The 15,047-nt window shown below is 62.2% G+C and overlaps 1 protein-coding gene across 1 annotated transcript; it reads left to right on the top strand.

The window, feature by feature from the left end:
- The first annotated feature begins 8,349 nt into the window (after positions 1-8,349).
- MSL1 (MSL complex subunit 1) lies at positions 8,350-14,581 on the top strand. The gene is made up of 8 exons (XM_056511742.1): positions 8,350-8,581; positions 11,332-11,555; positions 11,875-12,251; positions 12,911-12,975; positions 13,154-13,221; positions 13,453-13,577; positions 13,657-13,729; positions 13,845-14,581. The coding sequence occupies exons 1-8, from the start codon at positions 8,438-8,440 to the stop codon at positions 13,933-13,935; spliced, it is 1,167 nt and encodes a 388-aa protein (XP_056367717.1). The 5' UTR covers positions 8,350-8,437; the 3' UTR covers positions 13,936-14,581.
- The last annotated feature ends 466 nt before the right edge of the window (positions 14,582-15,047 follow it).

The raw sequence follows: 15,047 nt of genomic DNA, 5'->3' as shown, positions 1-15,047 counted from the left end.
GAGGACCGCCAGTCACAGCACTGGCAGCCCTGTCACCTTGCACAGCACTGTCACCTGCGCTGGGAACACCTGACCGTGGCACTGCCTGTCTCCTGCAGCGGGGATATCCAGGCACAGCGCTGTCACTCTGCGTGGCACCTTCCCCTGGGGACACCTGGGCACCGATGTCACCCCCGCACAGCACTGGGGACACCCAGGTTCTCCTGTCACCCCTCAAAGCACTGTCCATTGTCCTAGGGACACACAGGTACCGCTGTAACCCCGCGTGGCACTGTCCCCTGCACTAGGGTTACCCACCTACTCCTGTCACCCCACATGCCACTGTCGCCTGTGCCCGTCTGTTCGGCTCCAGCACCGCAGCCCCCCGGGCCAGGGACAGCCCCCGGCACAGCCCCTGCCCGCTGCCCCCTCCCGATGCTCCCCTGCCCAGCCCCTGCTGTCCCCACGCTGCCCACGGCGGGTGCCCGCTGTGGCACGTGCCTGGCATCCACGTCCCAGCCTGGCCCCACTCCCGGCTGCCGCGGGGGCTGCGGCAAAGCGGTGCCAGGGCAGAGTTGGTGGCAGATCTGGGTCGCGGCGCCGGCCGGGGCCAGCCCAGCCCGGTGGCACCGGGGGCTCCGTAGGTGCTCCTGCTCCCGCCGCGGGCAGGGTTTTGGGGGTGCCAGCACCCTCCCGGGTGCCACGTGCCGGGCGCTGCCCTGGCCCCCAGCCAGGAGGAGAAGGAGCAGAGCACGGATGTGCCAGCACCGGGAAATCCTCCGAGCTAATCCCCACAGGAGGGGAGGCCTCCGGTGCCCCGGCTGTGCGAAGTGCCCGGGGAGGGACATCAGAGCTCTGCACCCCAAAGACCCCCTGGGTGACAAGGCCACCCCTCAGCTGGGGGTGTCCGGGCGTTGCTGGGGGTGATCCCGGATTTTGGGGCGCTCCAAGGCATTGGGGCGGTGGGAACACCCCGGCACCCCACAGGACGTGCCCTTGCCCTGAGTCACGGGGCGGTTGCGCGGTGCCGTGGCACCTCCGGCCGGGAGAACCGCGGCAGCTCCCGGAAGGATGTGTGGGGCCAGGCTGGCACGGGAACGGGGGGACTCGGGGTGGGGGGGGAACGGCGGTCTCGGGGCGAAGGGACCCGCCTGTCCGCAGGGCCGTGCCCGGACCGTGCAGGTGCCCCCGCTCCCACGCAGCTCCTCGCTCCCCTCCCGGCACGTTCCCGGTGATTATCCGTGACTCAGCCGCACGTCTGGATTGGAAAAACATCCCCGCGCACTGCGCTGCGGCACACGGCGCCTGTGATGCTCGCCTGAAATCCTGATCCCTCAGGAATCCCCGGGACGGGATTTGGGCTGGGACGGACGGGACAAACCTCTTGGGGTCACTCTGTGGGGTCACGCCGTGAGGCTGGGAACCCGGCACTGGGGGGTCCCTGGTGAAGGTGCTGTGAGCAGGGACCCCAGGCTGGGCACAGCTGGGATATTTCCGGGATATCCCGACTCTGGGACCACCCATGGGGAGCAGGGTGAGGGAGAGGGGCCACCAAAGCCCCCGGGACGGGGGGGTACTGCAGCTGACGTGCACTGGGAACGCCCCCAGAGGCCGGGTCTATGTCTCGAGGGGCTTCTCTCGGGTCCCTGTGCACCCCATCATGGCAGTGCCCGTGCCAGCCAGTCCATGGCGGGGAGGGGGCACCTGAACGCCCCTCAGGGTTGTCATGCCGCCAGATTCACCCCTAAATCCTGCACCTCCACGGATCTGTGCACCCCTGCAACACCAAACCCTGCAACCCCGCATCCTGCACCCCCAAAATCTGCATACCTGCACTTTCCTGGGGCAAGCCCAGATCCTATCCCCCTGCACCCCCAGGGATCTGTGCACCCCTGCAACCCCAAATCCTGCAACCCCGCATCCTGCACCCCCAAACTCTGCATCCCTGCACTTTCCTGGGGCAAGCCCAGATCCTGTCCCCTGCACCCCCAGGGATCTATGCACCCCTGCAACCCCAAATCCTGCAACCCCGCATCCTGCACCCCCAAACTCTGCATCTCTGCACTTTCCTAGGGCAAGCCCAGATCCTGTCCCCCTGCACCCCCAGGGATCTGTGCATCCCTGCAACCCCAAACCCTGCACCCCCGCGTCCTGCACCCCCAAACTCTGCATCCCTGCACTTTCCTGGGGCAAGCCCAGATCCTGTCCCCCTGCACCCCCAGATCCTGCACCTCCCGGGGCCTCTACCCCTCAATTCAGATCTGCCCCATCTCATCATGCCAGGACCCCATGGGTTACCCCCACCCGCCGTGGGGTGCCCGGAGTGCCGGGGGGACACACACATCACCCCATTCGTGCCATCAGCTGTGTCCCTGCCCTTCCCATGCCGAATCCCCCCAATTGGACCCCCTGCACCCCCCCACTTCAACAGCCCCACGGGGGATGCGGCTTGCATTTCCCTCCCCCGCCGCTGCTCCCGGGGGCAGGAGGCAGCGGAGGGGCGGTGGGGCCGGTGCCGGTGCCGGTGCCGGTGCCGGTGCCGGTGCCGGTGCCGGGGCCGGTGCCGGGGCCGGTGCCGGTGCCGGGGCCGGTGCCGTGGCCGTGCCGCGTGACGCTCGCCCCGCTTCCCGACCGGCGCCTGCGTGCCGAGAGTTTATTTTTACTCGGGGCTGGAGCCTTGTTTACCTTGTTGAACCTTTTCCAGGAAAAGGGGGGGTGTCTCCGCCGGGAACGGGGGTTCATTTTTGCCTATCACCCTCGGCCCCCAGGCTGGACACCGGGGGCTGGGAGGGGACAGGGGCCCCAGCCCTGCACCCCCAGCCCCGCTTGAACACCCCCAGACCCACCGTGGGGCTGCAGCTGCCCTATGGGTTTGGGGACACCGCGTCCTGCTGTGTCCCCGTGTCACCCTACACACATCGAACCTCCGTTTCTCCACCGTAACTGTGCTTTGGGGGGGCAACCAGAGCTGCTGGGTCCCACCCAATTTGGGGGTCCTGCACCCCTGACCCCCCTTTTATCCATCCCCATTGACGGCATTTGTGGGGAAGGGTGGGGCAGGAGCCCCAGTGCTGCTGTGGGGGGCCAGGAGAGTGCTTGGAGGGTTGGGGTTTGGGGTGGTTTGGGGGTGTTTTCCTGCCGGGAGCAGCCCTGGCTTGGCTCCTGGCTCTTGGCTGGGGCAGCAGCTCCCGCTGCCAGAATCATCCTCCCTCCCCGGGAACGGGAAAAATCGGGTAAACAAGGCAGGCCTGGCCCCGGGCGGGGGCACCCCACGGCAGATGGGGACACCCCACGGCAGATGGGGACACCCGAGACAGGCGGGGACAGCCCGTGGTGTCCTGGCACTGCGGAATGGGGCAGACCGGGGCTGGGGGCAGAGACCCCAGGAAATGCAGGGTCTGGGGGTGCAGGGGTGCAGGGTTTGGGGATACAGGAACCCCCCAGGAGGGTGCAGGAGTGTAGGACTGGGGGGCGCAGGAGAGCATAAATTTTTGGATGTGTGGGATTTAGGGATGAATGCACCCCGAGGGGTTGCAGGGACCCCAAAAGGGATGCAGGGTCAGGGACCCCACAAGGTTTCAGGGGTGCAGGGTCACAGGAAAGGTGCACTGGGAGAAGGTTTGGGAGTGTCAGCACCCCAGAGGGTTCAGGGGCTCAGAAACTGGGGTGATACTGTGACATGGGAGTGCAAAAAGGGTGCAGGACCTCTGGGGGAGGGGGGACCCCAGTGTGTTCATCATGTGGGGGGTCTGGGGAGCATCCCCAGGAGGAGCAGCCAAGGCAGGTGAGGAGCCTCTCACCTGCCCCGCCATCCCCCAAGATCTCACGTGCTGATGTTTGTGTTCTCTCCGCAGCCTTGGGATCACACGGGGGGGCAAAGGGGGGTAGGGTAGGGGGCGGGACAGCACCGGGAACTCCTTCAGCCTCCCGATCCCCAACCCCAGACCCACCACCTGGGACCCCTCCTCCTCTTTCCCATTCCGCCGTCGCCCCATGTTTGACCTTCCCAAAGGTCAAATGTGTCAGGAAGGGAGCGGGGAGGGGGGAGCGCACCCCATCAGGCCCCCCCCCAACCCACAGGTCACACAGAGGCCACGGCGTCGTGGCCAGCTGCCCGGTTGGCATCTGTGCCAGCCCATGTGAGCGGGCTCCCTCCTCCTCCTCCTCTTCCTCCTCCTCCTCCTCCTCCTCCTCCTCCTCCTCTCGCGGGGAGCCATCTCCATGCGCGTCACGTGGCGCTGGCATGTGCGCCCTGCTCCATTTTTAGCCCCAGCAGCCTCCGTGCTGCAGAGCCATGTGCGGGCGGGCGCCGGCCGGCACGTGGGCCTGCCGCAGCGGGGACGGGCACCGGCACCGGCACCGGCACCGGCACCGGCACCGGCACCGGCACCGGCCCGGGCAGACGGGCACGGCGGGGACACGGCACCGTGTGTGCGGATAGGGCTGTGTGTGAGCAGGGCTGTGTGTGTGTGTGAGCACAGCCAGGTGTGTGTGTGTGTGTGTGAACATGGCTCTGTGTGTGTGAACATGGCACCGTGTGTGAACATGGCTCTGTGTGTGTGTGAACATGGCACTGTGTGTGTGAACACAGCCAGGTGTGTGTGTGTGTGTGAACATGGGTCTGTGTGTGTGAACATGGCACTGTGTGTGTGAACATGGCACTGTGTGTGTGAACACAGCCAGGTGTGTGTGTATGTGTGAACATGGCTCAGTGTGCGTGTGTGAACATGGCTCTGTGTGTGTGAACATGGCACTGTGTGTGTTTGAACATGGCACTGTGTGTGTGAACATGGCTCTATGTGTGTGAGCACAGCCAGGTGTGTGTGTATGAACATGGCTCAGTGTGTGTGTGTGAACATGGCTCTGTGTGTGTATGTGTGTGAGCACAGCCACATGTGTGTGAACACAGCTCTGCATGTGTGTGTATGTGTGTGGTCATGTGTGTGAACATGGCTCTGTATGTGTGAGCACAGCCAGGTGTGTGTGAGCACTGCCAGGTGTGTGTGTGTATGAACACGGCTCAGTGCATGTGTGAACATGGCTCAGGGTGTGCGTGAACATGGCTCTGTGTGTGTATGTGTGTGAACACAACTCTGTGTGTGTGTGTGCATGGTCATGTGTGTGTGAACATGGCTCTATGTGTGTGAACATGGCACTGTGTCTATGTGAACATGGCTCAGTGTGTGCGTGAACATGGCTCTGTGTGTATGTGCGTGAGCACAGCCACATGTGTGTGAACACAGCTCTGCATGTGTGTGTATGTGTGTGGTCATGTGTGTGTGAACATGGCTCTATGTGTGTGAGCACAGCCAGGTGTGTGTGTATGAACATGGCTCAGTGTGTGTGTGTGAACATGGCTCTGTGTGTGTATGTGTGTGAGCACAGCCACATGTGTGTGTGAACACAGCTCTGTGTGTGTGTGCATGGTCATGTGTGTGTGAACATGGCCCTGTGTGTGTGTGAACATGGTTCTCTGTGTGTGCATGGTCACATGTGTGTGTGAACATGGCTCTGTGTTTGAGCACAGTTGTGTGTGAACATGGGCACAGGTGTGTGTAAACATGGCTCTGTGTGTGTAAATGTGATGACCATGTATGTGTGAACATGGCTCTGTGTTTGAGCACAGTCGTGTGTGAACATGGGCACACAAGTGGGTGTGTGTGTGAGACCATGGTCATGTGTGTGTGAACATGGTCATATGTGTGTATAAACATGGCTCTGTGTGTGAACATGACCATGTATGTGTGAACATGACTCTGTGTTTGAGCACAGTTATGTGTGTGAACATGGCTCGGTGTGTGTGTGAGCATGGTCATGCATGTGCGAACATGGCTCTGTGAGCACAGTCAGTTGTCAGTGTGGTCACATAGTGTGAACATGGCTTGGTGTGTTTCAGCACAGTCATGTGTGTAAACATGGCCCTGTGCGTGTGGACATGCTCACAAGTGTGTGTGAACATGGCTGTGTTTGAGCACTGTCATGTGTGTGAACATGGCTCTGTGTATAAACACAGTCATGTGAATATGGCTCTGTGTCAACATGGTCACAGGTGTGTGAAAATGAATGTGTATCAACATGGTCATGTGTGTGAGTACATCCGCACGTGTGTACAACCACAGTCCTGTGCGTGTGTGAGCACAGCCACAGGTGTGTACAGTCACAGTTATGAACATGAGAACAGCCATGCATGTCTGTGAACATGATCACATGTGTTAACAACCATGGCTCTGTGTATGAATGGCTACACACACATATAAACACAAACACGTGTGTGTGTGAACACAGCCACAGGTGTGTACAGCCACGGTTATGAACATGAGAACAGCCATGCATGTGTATAAACATGATCACATGTGTTAACAACCATGGCTCTGTGTATGAATATGGCCACACACACATATAAACACAGACACACGTGTTTGTGAGCACAGCCACAGGTGTGTGCAGCCACGGTTATGAACATGAGAACAGCCATGCATGTCTGTAACATGATCACATGTGTTAACAACCATGGCTCTGTGTATGAATGGCTACACACACATATAAACACAGACACACGTGTGTGTGAGCACAGCCAAGCAGGGACACAAGCACTGCCACCCCTGCAGGTGACCACAGCCACATGTGTGGATGTGCACAATCACACGGGGGGACAAACACAGCCCCCCGTGTCTGAACAACAGCCATACATGTGCACACGCCGGTGGGCACAGCTGCTGGCAAAGCTTTCTGTGACCCATGGCACAGCAGGAACCGCGGAGAGGCTTCCCCAGTGCCACACCGCGGCGGCGGCACCACCAGTGTGACCCGGGCACCGGGACCAGGGGCACCCTGATGCTCGCAGGGAGCTGGGTGAAGGGGGAATCTCCCCCCGCGTGTGTTTGTGTGTCCCTGAACGCAGCTCTGCAGAGAGGCACGTCCCCCACGTGTCCCCTGTGCGTCCCCAGCACGTGCCACGCGTGTCCCCTGTGTGTCCCCGGTGACACGGCCCCGTGTGCTGCGGGGGGTGGAGTTTCAGCCGGGAGAGGGGAAACGATCCTGTGTGTGTGTGTGTGTGTGTGTGTGTGTGTATACGTGTACATACATGTCCGTGCATGCCCACTCGGGTCCATACGTGTGCGCTGAGGCTGCAGCCCGGGCTGTGCGTGTACACACATGTGCATGAGCGTGCATACATGTGCATGAGCGTGCATACATGTGCATACGAGTGTGTATGAGTGTGCATGAGTGTGCTCAGGGACTGCAGTGCATGTGCGCGGGCTGCAGCGGCTGCGGGCTGCGCCTGTGCTGCAGTGGGGGCTGCAGTCGCTCCCTGCAGGGGGACACGCGTGTGCATGTCCGTGTAGGTACGGGTGTGCTGGGGCTGCAGCCTCTGCGGAGGGGTGCTGCGGACTTGTGTGTGTGTGTACGTTCGTGCACACGTCCAGGAGGAACTGCAGAGCTCAGTGTGTGCACGGGGGGGGTTCAGCCCCCGTTGTGGGGTGTGCAAACCCCGAGAATCACAGCACAACCACCCCCTCTCGGCTCTCCCCGCGTGGGGGGCTCGCAGCGGTGGGTCCCTTTGTGTCGCCCCCTCTTCCTCCCGCAACCCGGAGCTCTTCCCGGCCCGCCGCGTCCCCTCCCGCCACGGGACCGGCCCGTGACCCGAGACCCCCCCTCCGTGGGTCGGGGGCGGGCGCGGGGGGCGGGCGCCACGAGCCGGTACCGCCACTCTCGGGGGCCCCCGAGCGGCCGCCCCCGGTACTGCGGCGCGGGACCCCCGCCTCACGCGTGTCCGCGTGTCGCGACCACCACCCGCCCCCCCCCCCCCGGCCCGGGGGAAGCGGGGCGGGTGGGCACCGTCCCGGGGGTCCCCAGGCGGGGACCGGCCCCGCTCCTCACCCCCGGGGATCCCACCGCCCCCACCGCCGCCGCCGGCGCATGCGCGCCGAGCCCCGTTCTCCGGTACCCGGGGTCCCGTGCCCGGTACCGACCCCCGCCCCGCCGCCCCCCCGCGCGGCTCATCCCCGCGCGGGTCATCCCCGGGGCGGGGGCCGCTCCGCGCCCATGCCCCCGGCGCCCCCCGCGCCGCCGCCCCGCGGTGCCGGCGGGCGGTAACGGGGCCCGGGCCATGCGGTCCACGGCGTTCCGGGGAGGCGGGCGGCGGCGGCCCGAGGGGGCGGGCGGGGAGGAGGAGGAGGAGGAAGGGGGGGAGGAGGGGGAGGAAGGCCCCGCTCTGCCGGCCCGGCGGCCCCGGGCCCCGCCGCCGCTGGGGGCACACACGGGCCGCGGCTGCGGGGTGGCGGAGCGGGAGCGGAGCGGGGCCGCGGCGGGGCCGGCGGCCGGCGGGGGCAGGGCCGCGGCGGGGGATGCGGGCGGGCTGCCCGGGGAGGCGGCGGCGGCGGGGCCGGGAGCGGGGCCGGGGCCGGCAGCGGGGCCCGCGGAGCCGGGAAAGCGGCGGCCCGCGGCCCGCGCAGCGATGGGCGCCGGTGGAGGGTCGCCCGGGCAGGCCGCCTGCCTGCGGCAGATCCTGCTGCTCCAGCTGGACCTGATCGAGCAGCAGCAGCAGCAGCTGCAGGCCAAGGAGCGGCAGATCGAGGAGCTCCGGGCCGAGCGCGACACGGTATGGCGGGGGAAGGTGTGTGTGTGTGAGGGGGGGGCACCGCGGGGAGCGGGGAGGAGGGCGGGAATGCGGCGTGGAAGGGGTTAACTCCCGCCAAGGTTAACCCCTCCTTGGGTTTGACCCCCCCAGATTTCACCCACTCCCCTGTGGGGTGACCCCCCCCCCCCCACCCTCCCTCCCTCAGGTTTAACTCCCCCTTAATTTAACCTCCCTCACGTTTAACCCCCCTCAGGTTTAACCCGCCCCCCCCGTGAGGTGACCCCCACCCTAGGGTTTACCACCCCAAAATTTAACAGTGACCCCCCACCATGGGGTGATCCCCGCTAGATTTTACCACCCCTAGCATTAACACCCCTCCCGTAGAGTGATGCCCCCTCCCACTAGGGTTAATGGCTCCTCAACACCCCTCAGGGGTCCCTGGGGTTGTGGTGGAATTCTGCCCAGCAGCAGGGAAGTTCCCACTCCCCGTGACACCAAGGGGTTAATGCCCCCCCTCTTTAGGGTTAATATCCCCCCTCTTTGAGGTTAACACCCCCCCCTTCTTTGGGGCTTGATTTCACTTCTCTTTGGGGGTTATTTCCATCCCCTCGATGGTTAATTTACTCCCCTTGCTGGGGTTAATACCCCCCCACTTTGGGGTAATACCCTTCTTTTTTGGGGTTGATTTCGCCTCTTTTTTTGGGTTAATTCAGTGCCCTCTTCAGGGGTTAATGTGCCCCCTCCTTTGGGGATTAATTCCAACACCTCATTTGGGGTTAATTCTGCACCCCATGGGAGTTAATGCCCCTCACATTTGAGGGTTAATTCTGCGCCCCTCTTTGGGGTTAATGCTCCCCCCCTTCCCACTCTGGGGGTTGATCGCACCTCTCCTTGGGGTTTAATTCCATCTCCTTGAGGGTTAATCTCCACCCCTTTTTGGGGGTTAATTCTGCACCCCATGGGGGTTAATGTTCCTCTTTTTGGGGGAGTTAATGTCTCCCCATGGGGGTTAACGTCCAACTGCTGTGTCACCTTAGGGTGTAGTGCACCCCCTTGGGGGTTAATGTGCCCCTCATGGCAGTTAACCTGCTCCCCCCGTGGCACCCATGGGGTTAATCCCCCCCTTGGCTGTTAATCGGGATTTACTGTTCTCCCCTCGTGGGGGAGGCCCCTTGGGGGTTAACGTGTCCCCCTTTAGGGGTTAACGACCCCCGCTGGCACCCCAGGGGTTAATGCCCCCCCCACTTGGAGGTTACTGTTGTCCCCCCGTGGCACTCCAGGGGTTAATACCCCCTTGTTTGAGAAGTAATGCCCTCAGTGGGGGCATTTGGCCCCCTCCCCAAGGTACCCACGGGGGACATAACCCTCCAGGGGTTAATGCCCCCCCCCTCCCCAAGGGGTTAAACACTCTCCAGGGGCAATTCTGGGGGTGACCCCCCAACACCCCCGGAGGTCTCTGCCTCCCCCAGGGCTGTGTTCCCCCTCAGGGGTCGCGGGTTCCCCCGGGGGTCGCAGCCCGCCCCCCCCCCAGACAAAGCGGCGGGGGCACAAAGGGCGGGGGCGGGGCGGGGGTTAACGGGTTAACGGGGCCGCCGCCCGTCACCGTGGCGACGGCGCGGGGGGGGCCCTTAAAGGGGCCGCGTCACCGCGGGACACAAGGAACGGCCACAAGGGACATGGCCCCGCTGCTCGGGCCAGCCCGCCGAGGAGGGGCTGCACCCCCACCCCCGGGATTGGGGGGCTCTCATAGACTCGCCCCCAGCCTTATGGGGGGGGGTCTCCACAGCTGAGCTGTGCTCTCCTCCCCCCGCAGCGTGTGTCCTGTCTGTGCCATGTGTGCCCCTTCTTGTATGGCCCTCCTGACATTGCCCTGCCTGCATTGTCCCCCCACGGGTGTTGTGTCACCCCACAGATGCTGCGTGTTCCCCCCCCCACAGCTGTGGGTCACCCCCCTGCCGGCCCCACAGCCCTGTGGCCACGTGCCATCAATGGCGGTGGCCATGCCCAGCTGCAGTGGCGGTGTTAGCAGTGGTGGTGGCCCCGGTTGTGGCAGGAAGGACGGGGACACCCCACGTGATGTCACCGCAGGCAATGCCGCGTCCCCCATCATGGAGGAGCCACTGCGGCAAGTCCTTGATGGGACTTCAGGGACTGCCCCTGGGCACAGCTTCCCGGGGTGACACTGCTGGGGAGATGGGACCACCACACTCTGGGTGCACTGGGCTCTGCTCCCCAAGGCTGGGTCCCCCCCCACAGCCACACCCTCGGGGGGTGCTGGGACCCCCCCACAGCAGTCCAGAGCACCCCCTCTAAACGGTGCAGGCTTGCCTGGGGAGGGCTGGGGTGGGTGCTGTTTAAGCCCACTGCTAATTGCAACCCCCCCCCCCCCCCATCTTTTGGGAGGATACACAGAGATTGGGACCCCCAAATTCTCTGGTTTCTGTTGCCCCATGTCTGGCAGTATTCAAGGCCAGATTGGACAGGGTTTGGAACAACCTGGGATAGTGGAAGATGTCCCTGCCTATGGTAGGGGATGGGACTGGATGGGCTTTAAGGTGCTTTCCATCCCAAACCATTCCTGGGTTCTTTGATTCGATGAAATCCCCCCTCAGACCGGGGTTTGCAGCTGGACACAGGCATGAGCAGTGCTGGAGCAGGAGAAACAGCTGGAGAGTGACCATTTTGTGCCTTTGGACATTCAGGGGCAGCTGCCCCGGGGTGCCCAGGGGGTGACCCAACTCAGGGTGAGCCCTCCCTCAACTGCCTTGCAGCTCCTGGCGCGGATCGAGCGCATGGAAAGGCGGGTGCAGCTGGTGAAGAAGGACAGTGAGCGGGAGAAGCACCGCATCTTCCAGGGCTTTGAGGTGGATGAGAAGCCAGAGGCAGAGGCATGTGAGAAGCTGCCTCTGGAGTGTCCCCAGGACCTGCTGGAGCCACCCCCGACCCTGCAGCCCAAGCACTTCCCCTACGGCAGGAACGGGAAGGGGCATAAAAGGTAGAGAGTGCCTGGGGGGCTGTATGGGGAGAAGGGGACACTCCCTATGGCTTCACCCTCTGTGGGGCTGGCACTGCCCAGCGGCCTTTGAGATGTTTGGAGAGGCCACCCAGCACAGGAACACATCCCTATGTCCAGGAGAACCTCAAGAAAGCCTCTGTGGGGTGTGCAGGGTGCCAGAATGCTGGGGAAGTCTCTCTGTAAACTGCTTAATTCTGGCCCTGGTGCAGCAGCCCTGGTTTGGGGGTGCCAGGAGCCCCCCACAGCAGCCATGGTGCAGGGTGAGGATCCATGTGCTCAGCTCCTCTTCCTCCTGCAGGAAGCCAACGTTTGGGAGCACGGAGAGGAAGACGCCTGTTAAAAAACTAGTGTCAGAGTTCTCCAAAGTGAAGAGTAAAACTCCAAAGCACTCCCCGGGGAAGGAGGAATCGGGCGGCTCCTTGGCTGAAACTGTTTGTAAACGAGAACTGCGGAGCCAAGAGACTCCGGAAAAGCCCCGGTCGCTCCTGGAGACCCCGCTGAGAGCATCAGCCCCGCCGAAGGGCCCCGGCACCCACCCCAAGGAGAAAGGCTTTGTCAGCGAGGCCGACGACCTGCCCTATCTCTCCACCACAGAAATGTACTTGTGCCGCTGGCACCAGCCGCCCCCATCGCCGCTGCGGGAGCCTTCTCCCAAAAAGGAGGAGACTGTAGCAAGTAAGGATGGAGAGAATGGTGGAGAAGCTGCTGGGGCTGAGCTGGCCTGGGAACAGGGCTCAGCACCCTTGTTCTGGATATGGGAAAGGGCTCCCAGATTCCCAAAGGGATTGCCCATGGCACTGGGAAAGGTGCCATGCTCCTGGCTCCTTCCACTGCGGTGGGTACCGGCTTTGGGCTCTCCCAAATCTCGTCTCAGGCTCACTCTGCTCTGGGCAGGGCTCCTGGCTGGTGTCTGTTGGAGCAAGCGGTGAAGCAACTTCCCGTGGGTGGGTGGGAAATGTGTCTCTGGTTCATGCCATGGTGACACAGCACCAGGGTCACCTGCTGTCCCCAAATCCGGTGCCTGTCCTGCCTTGAGCCCAGTGAGGTTGGTGCTGGTGCTGGGAACTGGGCTGTGCCAGGTGGCTCAGCACTTCGGCTCAGAGCCTGGCGCATCCCTGGGAGTGGCTCACGTTTGCTTGTGCACCTGGCCAAGGGGGTGGAGATGAGCTCTGCTGTCCCCTGACAGCTCCCACTGGCTCAGGATTGGGGTTTGGAGCATCTCAAGCTGTGCTCCAAATGGAAGGGTGGGCAGGAAGGGAGCAGGGAGGTGGTGGGATGGAGCAGGGGCTGTGGGGATTCCTGTGTGGAGTAACACATTCCTTCTTGTCCTGCAGTTCCGTCTTGGAGGGACCATGTCGTGGAGCCCCTGAGAGACCCCAACCCCTCGGACCTCCTGGAGGTACGTGAGCCATCAGAGCTGGTGGTGCCACAGGGGCTTTCCAGGTTGTCCTACCACCTCCCAGAGCTGGTGGCATCTCATCCCCTCATCCAGCATAAGCCCTGGCTGTGGCTGGGGGGCTGAGGTGGGGGATCTGGCCCTGGGATGATGCACTGACCCCTGTCCGGTGTCGTTGCAGAACCTGGACGACAGCGTCTTTTCCAAACGGCACGCAAAGCTGGAGCTGGATGAGAAACGAAGGAAAAGGTGGGAGCAAAGGGAACAGTGGGGGTCTGGAGTCCCAGTCTCACAGGGGAGGGTCCTGGGGTGAGACCTGGTTCAGGGGGCAGGGCATGGTGCAGCTAAGATGGGCACCAGAAATGCTGCAGCAGGAGAGATGCTCTCACATCACTGGCAGCCAGTGCAGCCCTGTGATCACCTTGGGGGAGTCTGGCACTGCCTGTGGCTCCTCACTCTCCCAGCCATCCCGTTTTCCAGGTGGGACATCCAGCGGATCAGGGAACAGAGAATCCTACAGCGGCTGCAGCTCCGAATGTACAAAAGGAAAGGGATTCAGGAGTCGGAACCTGAAGTTACCTCATTTTTCCCTGAGCCAGATGATGGTGAGGCTTGGGAAGGGGGTGTCAGGGTGGGGGTGCAGATGTGGGGGGGTCTCTCACACACTCTGGTGTCTCTCCACAGTGGAAAGTTTGCTCATCACCCCTTACCTGCCTGTCGTCGCCTTTGGCCGGCCCTTGCCCAAACTGACCCCACAGTGAGTACTGGGGCTGAGGAGATGGGGGCTGGGGAGTGCTGATGTCACTCCTAGGAAGGTGCCCTGCCCATTTTGGGTCAGGACAGTGCTGCAGTGACACCAGCTGTGCCCACAGGAACTTCGAGCTGCCCTGGCTGGATGAGCGCAGCCGCTGCCGGCTGGAGGTGCAGAAGAAGCAGACGCCGCACCGGACCTGTCGGAAATAAGGGAGATGCTGGGAGCTCCAAACACCTCCAGGAGCTCCAAACACCTCCAGGAGCTCCGAATGTCCTTGGGGTCTCTGAACACCTCCACGGCACCAGAAGCTCTGCCATCACCGAGTCACCACCAGCTGCTGCCTGCTCCATGCTGATGGATGGTTTCATTCTTCTGTGATCCCAGTTTTGTTCGTTTGGGTTTTGGAACGTTTCCCGGACTCATCCCCCACACTGGCACCGGTTTCCCAGTGCCACCGGCCAGCAGCTCCACTCCCCGGGGCAGTGGGCGGATCCCAGCCCCACCCTCGAGTCCCCCGTGTGCCGCCCCTGCGCTCTGCAGCCCGTGGCCTTGGGATCTGGGGCTCCCACCGTGGGAGCACGGGGATCACCAGCACCAGATCCGGTGTCCAGGGGTGCCACATCCCCTGGGACTCACCCGCTGCTGCCTTCATGTTGTGTTTAGTTAGAAAGCAGGAGAAACAGCGGGTTGTGCTGGAGCTGGCTGGGACCTGGGAAGCGCCTGGGGTTCTCTTTTGGGAGGTTTTCCCTCATTTTGGGGGTTTTCCTCTGTGGAGCAGGTTGGCGGGGGCAGAGGGGACAGTTAAAAAGAAAATTTTTTTTTTTTTTTTGTGAAATAGAAACCCTGTGCGCACAATTTGGGGGGTTTTAATGTTTTTTTAAAATGTAATTTAAATGTTTTGTGGCGGGCGAGGGGTTTGCTGTGAGAGGGGGTGATTGATTATTGCCTGTCCGAGTCCCTGGGTGCTGCTGGACCCTCTTGGTGCTGGATGGGTGGGGAGGGGCTCCATGGGTGGGGGCTCCATTTTCCTCTTTTTTCTCTGTTTTTCCTTCCTATCTCTCTTTTTTCCTCCTATCTCCTCCCTTTTTCGTCACCCTTTTGCCACATTTTTTCCTCCCCTACACCGAGCCTATGCCCCCCATCTTATCCCCAACTGCCCACCTCTCTCTAATTAACCCCGAGCTTATTGAACGCCGGTAAACTCGTTTACAAAAAAAAAAAAAAAAACTTTAAGGAAAAAAAAACTTTAAAAAAACTTTAAAAACCGGGAAATTGTTAAAAAATCGATAAAGTTCTAAAACCACCAAGTTATAAACACGTT

The sequence above is a fragment of the Oenanthe melanoleuca genome, chromosome 27 (genome assembly GCF_029582105.1).
Source record: "Oenanthe melanoleuca isolate GR-GAL-2019-014 chromosome 27, OMel1.0, whole genome shotgun sequence".
Classification (NCBI taxonomy): domain Eukaryota; kingdom Metazoa; phylum Chordata; class Aves; order Passeriformes; family Muscicapidae; genus Oenanthe; species Oenanthe melanoleuca.
The sequence above is the reverse complement of the archived record's forward strand: the minus strand, read 5'-3'. Positions and strand labels throughout refer to the sequence as shown.

What these genes read in the sequence shown, in the direction of transcription:
- MSL1 (XM_056511742.1), top strand. Translation starts at nt 8,438, where the DNA reads ATGGGCGCCGGTGGAGGGTCGCCCGGGCAGGCCGCCTGCCTGCGGCAG. An exon ending in AACGGGAAGGGGCATAAAAG is followed by an intron (nt 11,556 to 11,874) that starts GTAGAGAGTGCC and finishes TTCCTCCTGCAG; the next exon opens with GAAGCCAACGTTTGGGAGCA. An exon ending in TTGCCCAAACTGACCCCACA is followed by an intron (nt 13,730 to 13,844) that starts GTGAGTACTGGG and finishes CTGTGCCCACAG; the next exon opens with GAACTTCGAGCTGCCCTGGC.